Source organism: Cygnus olor, chromosome 1 (genome assembly GCF_009769625.2).
Source record: "Cygnus olor isolate bCygOlo1 chromosome 1, bCygOlo1.pri.v2, whole genome shotgun sequence".
NCBI lineage: Eukaryota > Metazoa > Chordata > Aves > Anseriformes > Anatidae > Cygnus > Cygnus olor.
In genome coordinates this window covers 117,474,842-117,491,227 of record NC_049169.1, presented here as the reverse complement: position 1 = coordinate 117,491,227, position 16,386 = coordinate 117,474,842, and the positions used below count along the sequence as shown (strand labels likewise).

Sequence of the window (16,386 nt, the reverse complement as noted above, 5' to 3'; positions counted from 1 at the left end):
CAGTAGCACGCAGTGCAAACAAGTTCCAATCCCTTCTGAAAGGGCGTCTCTCTCTGCTAGGTTCAAGTAGACCACTTTTGTTTTCTTGAAGTTCTTCAGCGACGCAATGAAAAGCACAGAAATGCCAGTTCAGCCTTTCATTAATCCACATATTTCTAACGCATCGCTTCTTAATCATCTGCCTCCTAAAATGGATGCTCTTTTTCCCACCAAATGGTCTTCAAAATAAAATTTTATTCAGTCTTTATTTCACCCTCCTCTGGATCTTCTTAGCCTCCATTATTTTTTGGCAGAGGGGATGACAGTAACTTTGGAGGCATTCCAGAGGAGACCTTACCACCAGAAACATCATGCTGCTGCTAAGCTCCACTCCATTTCTGATGATGCTGTCATTTTTTCTGACCGTAACGTTACAAAGCATTTCTTTGGGTACAGGGATATGCAAGTCCCCAGTCTGAGCTCACACAAATAAAAACTCAGGTATTTGCAAGAAAAACTTCAGTTACACATCTCAGTACTTTGTGTTTATCAAAGTCTGCTGCTCCATCATCTGCTTACCCCGCCAGTTCTGCCTGCAGCTGCAGCACCCCCAAGAGCTAACCAGGACCCAAGGAACAGCTTCAAAGAACTCTGCAAACACCCACCACTACGCCAGCAGCCGTTCCTCAAGTCATTAATGCATGAATTAAAGCCAATCCTCACACCAACAACCAGTGCTCACCTTTTCAGTTATACCATTTCTCCTTATTTTTGTCTCTCACACAGCGTTATGCTTCTTGTTCCAAAGCCTTTGAAAAAAATAAACTAATAAAATATATATTTAGTTTGATCAGTTCTTTATTCATCATCTTACTGAGTATCCCAGATAACAGTAACAGGACAGCAGAACAACTTTCCTCTGCAGAAATTGGGCTTGCAGACTGCTATAAAAGTTATTTTAAATTCTACTTTTAACTATGAAGCATATTTCTTGCTCACAGCAGCCCTTTTAGAAAGGCCACTATAGTGTGCTCCCTTGGAACCCTTTCACAGAGTAGACTCCTTTTTAGATGCAAGTTTATGGGTTCACATTATCGAGGTGCTCACTTCACTCCCAGAGACCTTCGAACATTTGAGTTCACCCATGTGCGTGCGCGACTTGTAGCAGTTGGCTTTGGTAAATCTTATGCCAAAATCCGTTAGCTTCACCAGCAGAAAAGAACATAGTGGTTACCTTCCCAATATCATTTAGACAGAATACTACGGAAAAGAAACTTTCAGACAATGTTTCATTCAATGTTGTTAATTCCAGATGACCCAACCCCTTCCTTGGCTTCCCATTTCCAATGAACTGCAACAATTGCTTTTACATAGCTTTAGAAATTCACCTTTTTAGAAAAACCCAAAACCTTAGGATGATAACATGCAATATGTTTTTCCTCGTTGATTTTTTTTCTTTTAATTTTTTTTTAAGTTTTGAAATCCAAATTTCTAAATGGGTTTTAGCTTGACTAAACCTTTACATAAACCTGGCAGGCATGCACGATGTGCTTCATGACTTACCCCAGCCAGATGAAGTTAACCAACATGTTAGGGCCTCTGAAGTTCACAGATGCCCTATCTAAATATATACTAGGTTATGATGTCAAAGGCCTTTCACGTACAGTCCATCTGATGGAGGTTCATCACATGTCCTGCACATCAGAAGTTCACATTCAGCCATGGGATGCTGATGCATCATTACTGCTGTTCAGGCGTGGGAACAAGAACCCAACAGAACCTGCATTAGGCAGGCTCGGTTTCACGTTAACTTACGGGTACAGAATTAAAGCAGGGAAAGGAGGGCAGAGCAAACATCCCATTTTCTTAGGTAAAAGGTTCACAAGTTTGAAAAACAGAAAAATGTACAGAGCATGCATTTGGATTCCCAACTTCTTGAGAATAATTTAGTAAGAAATGACCAAAGCCACCTTAAAACCCTGCTTCAGAATTAGCTGTAGATAGGCTGGAAAATTATACCTCCAATCTCCTTTAGGATCTGCCTCTGGCTTTGATTTGTCAAAGATGGAGGCAGCAACCACATCCCACAGATTAAGTCTCATTTGCTTTCCCAGACGTCAGAGGCAATAGGCGCTCTTCCAATAAGCTGACTGAAGCCAATCTGTACCCTAGTTTTCCCATAGCTGACACCCTAGACAGGGAAAGTTAAATTAAGTGACAACTGTTTTTTTCTTTTTTAAAGGCTAAGTTGGGCAGAACATAGTGGCAATAGCGGTGAATATGAAAGTGAGCATTACCTCATAGTTTCCAGCTAAAATGGACTACAAGAGAAGCGTTCAGTCGATTCAAGGTACATCATACTATCATGGCATCGAGCCACACAAAGTATGAGCCCTTGCAAAGTGCTCAGGCAGAAGTCTCACTGCTTCATTTCACCGTCTACTGAAGTCTGAAAGGGACTCCATGGCTCACTGAGCATAAAACAATGATCCTTGCCACAATTATCTGTGTACTACAGTTTTATCAATGAATTTATGCATGTCTACACATCTGGGAAAAGTTAACATACACATTCACTTAGCACACAAACTTGTGTGCACAAATATTTGTACCAGATGCCTGCAGGATATGAAAATGAGACTTATTCTCTATGTATACAGAGGCCAGAGTCAAAGTCAATTTTCACTTTTAATGAGCTGATGATTCTTTGTTATTTAATACTCTGTAAAAAGGTATTACAGATTTATAGATTATTGCAGTGACTTCTAAAGAACGCAGGCAGCCACGGGGCTGAAACTACAGTATCATGTACAGTATGTAGTCATTAATACTATCTACTACAGCATGAAGAAAAATACTTTTAAAATTAACAGTATTTACTTGAAAACATAGAAATGGAGCTTTCTTACAATATGCTTACATATCTATATTCCAAGAATAGCATTTTAAAAATGCTAGATCTTGAAAGGTCACAGATAAAAAGAGTCATGATGAAGATGAACCAGTTTTGCCCAGAAATGCTATAATGAGCACACTGCGGTTTTTCAGCAAATTCTAGTTCTGCCAAGCTTCAAGAGGCAAAAGCCTAAAATGTGAAAGCTTCCAAATTTTCTATCTATTCCACTCGTCTTGCTCTGGAGGGCACGGTGACCCACACTGCTTTCTGACCGTGTGTGTCACCACAACTGTTCTTTGACACGAATGCCATCAGGAAGAGATGATTCAGGTCCTTACGATGCAAGGCCTAACAAAAAGCCTCCAACAAATCCACTGGAGACCACGATGTTCTGTTTGATAAATTCTGTTGACTGAGAAGAAAAAGAGTATGTGTAAAGAACTGAGTCAATCGTGTCTGACAATAACATTTAACACTTATCACAATTGCCTGGAAACAAGTATACTGGAATTGGGGAGGTGGTAGTAACCCATCTGAAAACCAACAAAGTTAGGTGGCAACGGCTGGCACCAATGGAGTGAAACACATCTCTCAACTGTCTTTAACAACGTGTTTGCAATACAGTCAGCATTTTGAGTCAAAATACAAAGGAATTGTCATTGTAATTCCATGCTAAATACTACTTTTTTTGGATTAAAAACAGACAGGTGTTTTACGAACTCTCTTGACCAAAAAAAGGTGGGGGTAGTACAATCATTTCAATTTTAATCACAGACACACAAAAAAGAAGTTGTAAAGAAATATCTTTTGGGGGGGAAGACTAGGGCACTGGAAAAAATACAATTCCCTCTTTTGTGAGCCGTTTTCCTAGCAACTTGATCCTACAAAAAAAAACCCTCTTAAATATCACAACATATGTATATAATATTTCATGAAATATTATCACCGAGTATAATATGCATCCAACATGCCATTTCATAAATCCTTTACTTTGAACACTTCAGATTAGCTATTAGGACACAATTATTAAAAAAAAAAAAAAAAAACAGAAAAAAAACGTAATTTGAAAAAAGGAAAACAAAAAACTTCCTGTCCCATCCGTTTCTGCAACAGAATGGAGAAGGACAGGTTAAGCTATTTGGGGTAGAGAAGAAGGCAGAAAACCCTCTCTCTTGGCTTTCCACTTTAAATTCACATTAAAACATAAGGCAATTTTTAGCAACTTAACTATAATTCCATCAGGTTAAGTATGAGATGTCAGAACTCTTTATTACAAAGCACCAGTGTGGCTGCTGTAACACTTAGTCTGCAGTACATTCCCAGTCAGGATTCACAGTTGCACAGAAAGAAACTTATAGGGCCTACATGACATTTTAAAAGTGTGTTAAAACATGCCAAACATGCATTTTTTTGAAAGATAAAATGATAAAAAAGGTCTTCAAATGTCAGAACTAAACGGCCTCTGACACTCTGATCAGTATGAGTCTTTTTAACATAGCATGTAACAGAGTCTGTAGACATACTCTTCTTGTGTAAAAATTAGATTTAAAAAATATGCATCTCTAGTTCCAAAGTGGTTATCGCTTTTCTCCAGAAAGAGGTTAATCTTTCCTAATCAAATAATATTGTGATCAGCAGACTAACCTTTTTGGGTCTTTGAGCTACCATGTTTTAACCACAACTCCCCACCCCCCCCCCCCCTTTTTTTTTTTTTTTTTAAACCAAGCCATCAGCATATCAGCTCTCTTGCTAGCCAAGAAGGTGCACAGACTAACTGACAAAGCCCATGGCAGTCCCTAGGCCACATCAAAGTTAATGCTTTTCTACAACCAAAGCTCATGTATGATCCTGCAAGAGCGAACAAAACACCAAGTTAAATAACTTTTAACAAAACATACAGCCAGAATATTTCTGATGCCTACCCATTATAATCAGAATTACTGCTCAGTTTTGCACCACATTTTCAACTAAGCACCACGTAAGGTGGAAAGTAAGAAAAGGTGGCTGGTAGAAAAGTTTATCTGCTTAGACTTACCTCTTCGATTAGAGTATTGATTTCAGGTGCTGCCTTATTTGCGCGCTTTTTTAACTGTTTTTTCGCTTTGTTTACATCTTTTTCAACTCTCTTCCAATCAACTTGTACGTATCCACTATGACTAGCAATCTAGGAAAATAACGTAAATTTAGTACAGTTGTAGTTAACATTTTATGAGTCAAAGTGCAATATATTAGTGCCTACAAATTATCTTTTGTTTAAATGTTGTTTCTTCTTTGTATTACAGGTACAGGAAAAGACACTGCTCCAATTACAACACTTACTCTGCTTCAAACACTACATTTTCCCTGCAGTAACAGTGATGTGAAATAGAACAATGAATTGCAAAGTTCAGTAGACTCTTGGTAATTTTACCACTTTTCTATTGCTTAGTTAAAAAAGTTTTAATTTAAAACATTTTTTTCCTTCAGAATTTACTGTAACTGTAATTGCAAGGGAAGAAAAGTACATTCATAGAATGACAATGAAAAAACTGTTCCATTTTAGCTTCTTTCAAAATTGTGGAATTCTGACTTGTGACAGGACATTTGGGGCTAATAAGAATCATCCTTGGAAATACTGACAACTTTTATTCTATCTTAAGTCATTTAAACTATCCAACAAAAAGTATACAAAAACAAAACTCTCGTATCTTCTAGAAAAACCCAGTAAGTAGAAAAATAACATGGCTCACGTACAGCACAAGTACTGTGACATAAGCAGAATATTTCAGGTGGCTGTTCATACCAACTTCCACTCAAACTCACAAATGCTTAATTACCATTCATGGGATTTTTAGCACATTTAACCATCATCCCAACCCCTTCCCTTCTTTCTCTAACTCAGATTTGATCCTGGAAACAGGACGTTTATTTACTCAACAACATTGGCAGTCCCACCAACTCACAAAAGAAATACATATTTAAATGTTTGTAAGATAATAGACTAAAAAAAGTAATTACTGTATTCTCCAGATAATACTTAAGGGAAAAAACCTCATCAGTTGTAAAAAGAAGAAAATCAAAACTAAGGATTACTGCTCATTTTAACTGCTAAGACAAACAAATATAGACCGCTAGCTTTAAATGATTTATACCAAAACAAAAATCTTTGTGAAGAGTGAGATTTCTCAGATCCTTCTTGAAGTTATGTTTGGCAAATTCATGTAACTTACGTAAGTGCGTTCTATGCAAATGGTATAACTTGTAAATAAAACTCACAGATAATGAAGTTCTGTGGAGTGGATATTTAAACACAAGATTTATTAGGTTTGGGATACAATAAATCCATTGACCTTGCCTGTCTAACGTAAACCATTTATGCAGACAGGTGCTGGTGTTAGGCAGAGATAGGTAATTAAGGACTGCCTGTATACTGTAAAGACATAAAACAACTTTTAAACTGTAGTGGTTGTGCGTCCAGTCACTGGATGACACGCCAAGAGAAAAAACAATTAGGCATTGGGCTAATTTTCATTTTATGGAGTTAATGTTACCACAAGAATTTCAAAGAGGCCTTAGTGTTGAACTGGTGCCTTCTGACTCACAAACCTAAAAACTAAGTATGGATTTAAGATATTAAGTCCAACACAATATTAGAAATACAACTTTTAAGTAAGCAAATAAATTATTAAAATATAAAATGGACTTTAAGAGAAACAAGATTAAGACTAGTTCAATTAGCTCAGTTATCCATACAGTACAGGTATGAGGCAGAAGTTTTTAATTAAGCTTCTAACTATAGAAGTTATACATTTCTCCCTGAACTTAGTAGCAGAGATCTTAAGTTCTGCTTTCAAATTTTAGTATACAGCTATGAAATAAACAACAGACAATGTTTTGGATATAAAAAGTGTAATGGAGGAAAAAGATATCTTGTACTTCACTGCAGTGATAGTCAGAGCTTGCGTCATACCTGCTTTGGCTGCAGTCCTACAAAATATATAACTTTGTCTAACTATAGAAAAAAATACCACTGAAGTCTTACGTTGGTGAGACAGACTTCAATTTTTTAATCCTAATTAATCTTAAAAAAAAAATCTTAACTATTAGTTTATGGTCAAGGTTCCTATAGTAAATTTATAAAAATACAAACTCTTAAAGTTCAGTAGCATTTTTAAAGCCAGTCCCTATGATAATGGAGATAAAACATTAATATTCCATTATCAACTCCCTATATATATATTTTCTTAATGCATCATACAGATGTGTACATACATGTATAGCTTATTAATGTCAGATATTTGTTCAAGATCTTCCAGACCTATTGAAAAAATAAGATATTTTCTAAAAATGCAATTAAAAAATACATTAATGCATGATTAATAAAAGTGCTTCCATCCTTCTCTACACTAACCAAAATGAGAAGAGAACTTAAAGGGAAGGCCTCATTTTGGGGGTGCTGTTGGATAGGCACACAAGCACTTTGATATTATGAAGCATCATTAAGGGTAATGAGCAAACGATGTACAAGAGCAAAAAAAAATGCATACAGGAAGATGGGACAGCGAGATGGCAGTTGTAATTTCCTCAAAAGCAGAATTTCTCTCATACTAAAAAGGCCTAACCAAGCCCAGAAACTGGACACAAGCTCCCCATGCTCAGCATACAGAAACAATGTGAACTTCTTGGTATTTCCTGGTATTTACCTAGGCAGCAACCCTCTCTGCCCCTGACCAGGACAGACCTGACAAGCCTCTAACTTCAATATACAGAGATAAGGAGGGACTGAGAAATGATAGGGTTTTTTTTTGTTTTATTTTTTTTAAGAGCTGAACTCCAGAGGCTGTATCTTCAGCCACCATCTACTGGCACAGCTCCCCTTTGACCATAAAACTCCTCCAGTTTACAAAAGCAGAAGAACGATGCCCCTCCACTTCATGTAAACACCTGCCAGAAGCAGGGCATTTCTTTATAAGGCAAACTTCCAGATACTGTTTGCTTTGGCTCTTCCACTGAATAGTCCCTCTAAATCTGCACGAATCATCTGTCAAGTGAGGTATCCAGTGCAAAACCAAACGCAACTCTCCCTCTGAACAAGTCCCTACCCCAGAAGCATGCTGCTCTCTCACCACTCCGCTGAGTTACCATAGCATCACCGTGGCACCAACCAGACCTCTGCACAACACGCAGCTGAGGCTGTCTTAGGGTTTATCTTGCTTCTTGAATCGTTTTCAAAGCTTTTTCTCAAGGTAGAAGGTATTTTAATGAGGAGTTGAATTGAATCTATCAATGGCATGTTAATGGAATGAGGCAAAATTTATTACTGAAAGCACAAATAACTGCACAAATACACCATTTTATGATTAAATAGTAGTCAACACAAAATGGAAAAAGCCACAATTTATATGTTGATTGCAGAGCAAAAAGTAATGAGATCATTACTAAGGATACAGGAATTTAAAAACACTGAGAACAGGCACTCATTAAGAACAATTGTTTTAAGTAACTTACTATAGCAGAAACATACCAAGTTCACACTTCCCTGCTCTTCAGGATCTCACTAACCTGTGTGCTCTATAACCTGTAAGTCTGACAAGGGAAATCCCTTAAGCTGATACCCAACAGGAGAAATTAATTGTATTTTTCTCGGTATAGCGCATGGGTATTGATCATACACCAGCATACCTGAAGAATCACAACTCTTTCAATAAAAAATTGATCAAATTAAGCTGTTGAAATATCCAGCTCAGAGATGTGAGAACAGGTCTTAATTTTCAAGAACAATGCAGATTCCTTCACGTCATTTTTATTCTCCTCGGACTGCTTTTTATTTAATCTGCATTGAGACTGACAAATTTATAGATCATTTACAATAATTTGAAAGATCTTTTCACTTCTTGTACGAACTGACACTCCAAAACGTATTGCTTTCTGTTTCCTACTAGATTTCTTCAGATGAAGTCATCATATGCTAGAGAAAAAATGAACTTTTTCAATTCTAGGACTGAAATGTTTCAGTGAATGGGCTTTATCCAAGAATCTCGCCTTCTGTAGTTCTTTCTCTTGTTTGAGCAGGTAATTACAACATCAATATTGCAATCAGGAGTTGGAATGAAATCTGCAATTTCAGAAAAATTTACAGATAAAAAAGAAGTTTCTAGTCACGTGCTGAAACGTTCCTCTGCCCACACAGGGGAAGCGTTGAACATATATTCATAAGGAAATTAAAAACATAATGTGTGATCTTTAAATGAAAAAATTAAAGACTACAGAAATGTAATTACACTATAGAATTTATGACTCAGCTTTAAAAATGCAAAGCGTTTTGAATTAAAATGAAAGACCGAGGCATTTACTTTATTCCCTTCCTAGAGAATCTGATCTTTCTTAATTAACGATATAGATAACTCAATCAAAATACGCAACTCGTTTTTCCTCTTGGATAATATTCCTTTTCAAATACACTCTAAATGAGATCAACTAAGAAATCAGACACACTATCACATGGCAAACCGATTTTACATATAGGAAAGCTCCCCAAACTTAACAGCTTAACAAGCAAAAATATTGCGCATGTAACATGTTTTTAAGCAATTTCTATTCTTCACTATTTACAGGTTTTAGTTTTAACTTTTCAGCTTAGTGTGGTAAGAAGCACTAACGGGGACTTGCAGGCAATGTTCTGCCTGCTGCCCCTGGATTCCAGGCCTCTGTTTGTCAGGCTCTACAGCCAAATTTGGATAAAAATTGTCATTTAGTGAATTAAGACCAACACTACGCTAAATGAGAAGAGAGATTTTGGTCATGCTTTCTCATCTGGTTAACTTAAAGACAAAGAGATTAAAGATCCACTAGCTATATATATATTATGTAAAGATTTAAATGTTCCCTCATCATCCAGAAATACACACTGTGGGCTACAGAACTGCAGTGTTCTCAAATTGATTTATTTGGTGGCTTTGCACATTTTGCCAAAAATTCACATCTGGATGATTCTAATCCACTTCTGATTCAATACATTTGTAAAATCCATCCCAATGTTTAGGTACAAGCCCAATAACCAGTGCTTTCCAGGAGATTCGAAAAGGTCAGCAATGCACCATGGTGAAGTGGAACAAATAATAATGCTATACAGCTTCACATGAAAAATATTTCTCTTTGACTTTTTACATTGTTGTTGATGCTCGCCTTTGAGTAATTCAGAGTAAGGTAGGTGTTATACTTGTTGAAAACAAGTTAAACCAAATAGTTTTGGAAAAGCATAGATTCTCACATGTAACCGAACTACAGTGCTTACATTTAACAAGGGGCTTGGAGATTTAAAAAAGAAAAAAAAAACAGTAGAGAGGATGATCATGAAGGAAGTAAGAGTACTTCACCCAACTGCCACCTGGACGCATTACACAGCAGCAGCCAGAGGTACTACACAAGCCTTCCTGACCAATGGTTGGCTGTAACAGCCATTACCGTCAAGGAAACAAATAAAAGTTTTTTTCAGAAACCATCCAGGGCAACATTGGCAATAATAAAAAGAAATTATCTTTATCCTTGTCTCAAAAAAATAAAATAAAGTGGTGTATTATTTGAACAAACCTAAACAGGCACCAGTCTACTTCTCTGAGTAATTTGAAGAAAAAAATAAAAAAGACAAGCCCACAAATATTAAGACACGGAAGATGCTAGCAAAGTAATATAAATTCATTTACATCTCAGAAGGATATGTGAAATTCTCCTTTGCTTAAAGCCTTTTAATTTATTTGAAGGCTTTTTGGAAATCTGTCCTCCCCTAACACAATATCTGACGAAAAATTTAAATGGTCATGTTAGATAACACCATTATATTTTTTTTAGACTTGAAATCTGGTTGAACAGAGGAAAGCAATGAAGCCACCAGAAGTCAGGAGAGCTTCAGAGGTTCAACAGATAACTAGCAAAGACAGCATGGGGAGAAAAGGGAAACAAGTATCTTCATAATTGGACCAGAGCATGTCTTCCAAGCAACTGCCAAAGCAGCCCATTTTTTTCAAAGCACTGATAAAAATTCTCAAACCTATTAAAAATAAACACAGCTTAAATACCCTGATCTCTCTAATAAGTTTACTTGTAGTTCCTCTAATCTGGCAGTATGCATTACATACAGCATCTCAGTTTCTGCACAAAGGTTTCTTTTGACTCATTACAAACTATTTTACATGATAGATTCCGATTTAGGACTGTTCTTTTAGAGATGTCTTTTACACACAGTATTCCATCTGAAATTAAGTTTTGGATTGATAGCACTAAAAAGATGAAGTAGGTAAAAAGCCTTCCTAATTAAATCTTTAACCCAGCAGCTGAATTTTGCCTACAGTTTAAGTAAATAACATTCGCCAACTTATAAAGCATGAAATTCTACATACTTGAAGCAGAAGAAAGCCACCACCTACTGCAGTTGCTGCAAGCTTTCCGACTTTCTGGAACAAAAATCCCGCACACCTTAGGAGAACAAAACAAAAAACCCAGTCCAATGAAGTTGTCTGCTCAACAATGCCACACTCTAAAATTCCTGACTACAACTATTAAGTTGTTCATTTAACAAAAGCAAATGCATAAATTCACATTTTTAAGTCTTTAGATCAGAATATTTAACACAAACAACGTTTAATGAATAACGTCTAACACAAAACAACATGAGCAACGGTTGCTAGTTGATGACTGATGGCCCCTTTAAAGTAAGCTTGAGATCTGCGGGCTTTGTCTATACATAAAAGCTGCATGCTGCTATTAAATACAGCACTTTAACAAAGCACAGTAGAGCAATACAAAAGTGCCATTTTAACTATTCCCAGACGGAAGGTTAATATATTACACTATCATTTATATTAGCTACATGACCTACGACTTAATTCCCAGGTAAAAAGAAGTTACATCCCTACCACAAGAGCTAAAAGCTCTAAAAGGAGGGGAGAGGGGGACAGGGCAGGGAAGGGCACTCCTCTGGGACATCGCCTTGGTCTGTTTTTAGTGGACCAAGGCAACCAGCGATTTAGTACCTTGTTCGCAGTCTCCAAACGCTCCCACATCAAACACAGAAGCACACGGATATCAGCACCACAGAACTGCAGCAGGAGGTTTTCTGCCCCAGCCCCCTGCCCAAAACTGCACCATCAGTCCTGAGGGCTCAGGGCCCTGCTCGGGTGGGCGCAGGATGCTTCCCAGGCTGATGGTCCCAAAACTTCTCTGGGTGCCTCCTCCGGCATCTGACCTGCCCCCTCGCAGCCCCATGCATGTGTTTTTTGTTTTTTTTTTTTCCCCTTGCATATGAAGGGTGAAACCCTATTGATACGCACGAATACACACACATACACATGTATGTACGTAGACACAGACACTGCAACACAGTTCCTACATCGTTCAGTAAGCCACTTCTTGGATGCCAGATCCCACTAGCTACTCCCTACAGGTTTCTGAGTTTGTCTATTCACACCTAACTTTTCAAAGCTATTTTAAAGCTACAGAAGCAAATCAAAAATCAGATTGAAAGCTAAGGCTACATTCCCCAAAGCTGTACTGAGCCTGTAAATACCAATTTCATTTTTAGCCTCTTTCATGTTCCAAATCTTGTATAATTTCATTTGCAAAGTTCCTGCGCTACCATAATGTTGTTTTTCACTGAAATTATTATATATTTTTTTAGAATACTGGAATAAACAAGGACTAGTCAAATACCTTTGGCAAGTAACAAATACCTTGACATAGCTGCCAAGACTGTGACCACACTTTCCAATTTCTACCTATCACCACAGCATAGTTAGGCTAAAACAATTTATGGTATCTGCTCTCATGTTATCTGTAGAGAGACTGTTAAACTGTTCAAAATGGCTCCAGTTTAATTTAGAGAAACAAAGATGTCTCCATAAAATGGGGCTCTTAAAGATACATTCTGCCACACATTCCTTTCTTAATTTCTTTTACCTATAATATGCATCTTAGCCATAATATCATAACTAGGCCTCTAAACCTCCACTAGTAAGTCAATCCGATTTTCCATAGAAACAAAAATTACATGCAGTAATTTTCCATTTACTCCTTAGACTTTTAAAGTTCTGCCATTTCTTCAAATCCTTTTCACAATAAGTGGTATGGGTTCCTTTAGATAACTAGTGCGTTTTACCAATATTACAAAACGACTTTAGGATGATGAGTCAGAGCAATGAGTTAAGAAATTGTTCACGCATGCATAAATTTGATCAACGATAAAGAAAACCCTATTAGAGAAAATAAGTGTATCTGCTTCAAGTAGCCTGGAAAAAGATCTAAGAACAGCAGAAGGTCTAGCACAGTTATGAAAGCGACGTTCTCTCACCAGCCAGTCACTCCGCCCATCACAATCTGTGTGGCCACAGAATATTTTTCTACAATTGGTCCTGAATTGCGGCCAAACACACGATTCCACCAATGGTGACGCCTTGCATATTCTGTTAGATCCAACACTTCATAGGAATCATCATCACTTTCACGTTCTTAAAAAGAGCAAAGAAGAAAAAAAGTTATTTTCTGTTACACAGTAAGCTAACAACCTATCAAAAAAATCCACTAACAAAACCCCAAACATTAACAGAACTGCATTTGGCATTAGCTGGCTAATACAATGGCTTATGTTGCCATATATGGGCTACCTATGGTCCAGAGGTTCACAGAACCTTTGAGATTTTATGCCACAATCTTCAAGACAAGACTACAGGAAAGGTATTATCTATAAAATCCGCATGTGGCACAGAAAAGGTGAACAGGAATCTCCTCTCTGTTCAAGGAGAGGAACTAAAGGGCCTTGGAGCCAGCAGGCAGCTGGTTTAACACAACAACAAAAAAAAAAGGAAAAAAAAGGGAAGCCTTCTCTGCCGCTCTCTGAGAGGGGCCCTGGTTAACCTGTAGAGCAGCTTGCTGCAGGATGCTGTAGACACCAACAGCTGATGTGGACTCCAAATAACAACAGAAGAAAAAAAAATAAAGGAACGACAACAAAAATCCAACAAATGCTATCACAAGGTCCAGAGCATAAAATCATCAGAAACATTCTGAGAAACCATCGCTACATGCTTACCGTGTTATTCTTTCCTAGCTCACCCTGCAGCTGATGGCTGTCAGACACAAGATGCTGGGCTTTCATCTGACATCGCACAATCGCTTTTATGATCTTCAGCAATGCGAAACACACCTGACTTAAGAGAAAGCAGATGCTTCTCTTTTAAGAATTCCTGGCTTTGTATCTTCTTCAGAGGGCAGGACATTAGGTTAAGGTAATAAGCCAAGAACAGACACATCTGTTCCCATTCCACCACAGACGAAATAGATGAAGCTGGGACTCCAATTAAGTTCCATAATTTCAGCACAATTCTCTCAACGTTTTCAAACTAGGCCTTCTCCTACAACTCCAAATTAGACATCCTAAATACTGCTTATACTCAAACATCAAAGGAAGAGATGGCCTACTTTCAAAAAGGAGTATTCTAAAAGCACGCCATATATCAGTATACGCACACAGGATTAAAGTCTCCTTCTGTTTAAAATATTTAAGGTGAGATGTAAGTTCAGCAGGGATGCTGGGTCACCGCAGAGGAGAAAAGTTTTGTTACTACCTAGAATTGTAATGAGTTGCAATGTAAACGTTCTGTTCCTGTCAGCAACTTCTTTTTTTTAAGCTCTTATTACAAGTGTGAGTGAAAGGCTAAGGAATGGAGGAAATACATAAGTAGGTATGATTTTTTTTCCCTTTACTATCACATAAGTGCTGAAACACCAATAACAAGACCCATAATGATAAAAAGTTGCAGGTGAATGTTCTCTTCAACTTTGAGGTACCAAAGACTGTCTGTTTATTTTATTTAGAAAGGGAATAACATATCATCAGTCGCAGAGTGCCAATTATGTTAAATTATAATAATTTAGGGGCAGAAGCACATCACAGCTCGCATAAATGATGCGTTGCGTGGCCAATAACGACGCTTGAGCACCTTTTTGATAAAATAACTAAATGAACGCCCTTCCTTGTGTGATAACGTTACACTTTACGCACGCAACTGTGCCTAACCAAACCTCCACCGCGGTGTTTTAGGACGGAGGCCGGGCACGCCGTTGCCCTGAGCCCCGTTGCCGCCCGCCCCCGCTGCCGCCTCGGAGGGCGGTTTAACGGCGACGAGCCCGGCGCCCCGGGCGCTGACTGACCTGAGGCGCGGCGGGGCCTCCGCGCCGCCATCTTGGCTGCGGGTCACCGCCGAGCCGGGGCCGCTCTGCGCTGCCGGCGGCCGCCCCGCTCTATGGTCCGCCCGCCTCGCCCCGCCCCCTCCACCGCCCCCTCCCCGGGGAGCGCGCGGTGACGTCACGGGGCTGCCGAGGCAGCTCGGGCTCCCGGAGGATTGTGGGGGGTGTAGTTCCTGGGGAGGGCCGCCATTTTGGGGGTAGCATGGGGCCTTGCTGTAGAGTGGGGCTTGGTTTCTCAGCAATCCATACCCGTTCTCTCATCCCCCATTTTTAAAGGTCGGGAGCGGGCTCAGCGCCGTGGTACGGAGCTTGACAATCCCCCAGTGCGGGAGACATCAAACAGCACGGCCCAGATGGAGGCCTGGGTGCCTTGCCCAGTCACCGTGTGGCCAAAATGGTGCCACACCCATGGCAGTGCCTCCTTCTTCTTCTTGTTCTCTACCACGTCTGCTGCTTGGGCAAGGTCCCTGTGGCATTGCAGCATGGCAGAGCCCCTCCTGTGTGTGTGCCGCTTTGTGTGATAAATAACAGACATGTTATTTAATGTGACAGACCAAAACTCCAGCTTGGTGTCTGTGCCTCACGTTACTAGGTTTGGAGCCATTGCATCCCACGTGCAGTGTGCCCAGGAAGATTTAAGGCATCTCCAGTTGATTCCTGTGGCTCTGGCCCAGTTAGATAATGGCTTGGGCTTTTTTGCTCATGCAATGAAAATATGCAAGACTTACTTGCCTTGGTGTTACGTTTAAGGTCATCATATAAGTAGCCATCAATAAGTCTCAGAATAATTCTTATTGTGGTTTGGAAATAAAATTGTGGCAATAGTCATTACAACTGGCAACATGCAGCTTTAGCCTTCTGTACACAACTCACACTTCAAAATTCTCATTGTATTGTCATAGGTATTAGGCATCCCATAAAAATTAATAACTGGAAAACAAAACACAATCCCCTTAAAAATTAAAGTAAATGTGAGTCAACAAACATTTACCAGAAGTGAAATTCAGAATCACTTGACCTCAGTTTACTCCCTCCTTCATTGCAAAGTTGGGTGCTGTTGGTGTTGCTTTGGTGAGCGAAAAGCCACATCATTTTATTTTACTGCCTTTATTAGTTTTTTATTGTGTGCAGTTCTGTACAATCTTTATACTCACAACATAGTAGATGGCACAATAAGTATAGCTTCAGGAACTTTGTGGCAATGTGAACATCAAGAAAGCAAGAGAGTTCAAGTATTATAAATAATAAAAGAAAATTGGAAACTTATTATTTTAAAATGTTTATAGTCTCTCATT

General features: G+C 38.7%; 1 protein-coding gene across 1 annotated transcript; it reads right to left on the bottom strand.

The window, feature by feature from the left end:
- Positions 1-2,648: 2,648 nt before the first annotated feature.
- On the bottom strand, positions 2,649-15,179 carry FUNDC1 (FUN14 domain containing 1). Its single transcript, XM_040545483.1, has 5 exons — positions 15,056-15,179; positions 13,197-13,353; positions 11,251-11,326; positions 4,911-5,039; positions 2,649-3,287 (listed from the first exon to the last, which is right to left on the bottom strand). Exons 1-5 carry the CDS (start codon positions 15,084-15,086, stop codon positions 3,210-3,212), a joined length of 471 nt encoding a protein of 156 aa, XP_040401417.1. The 5' UTR covers positions 15,087-15,179; the 3' UTR covers positions 2,649-3,209.
- Between the last annotated feature and the right edge of the window lie 1,207 nt (positions 15,180-16,386).

Excerpts from the sequence above, each read along its gene's own strand:
- FUNDC1 (XM_040545483.1), bottom strand. The coding sequence starts at position 15,086 with ATGGCGGCGCGGAGGCCCCGCCGCGCCTCAG. Across the intron at positions 13,354-15,055 it reads GAGGCCCCGCCGCGCCTCAG|AACGTGAAAGTGATGATGAT; the intron begins GTCAGTCAGCGC and ends GCTCTTTTTAAG. Across the intron at positions 3,288-4,910 it reads TCAATACTCTAATCGAAGAG|TCAACAGAATTTATCAAACA; the intron begins GTAAGTCTAAGC and ends TTTTCTTCTCAG.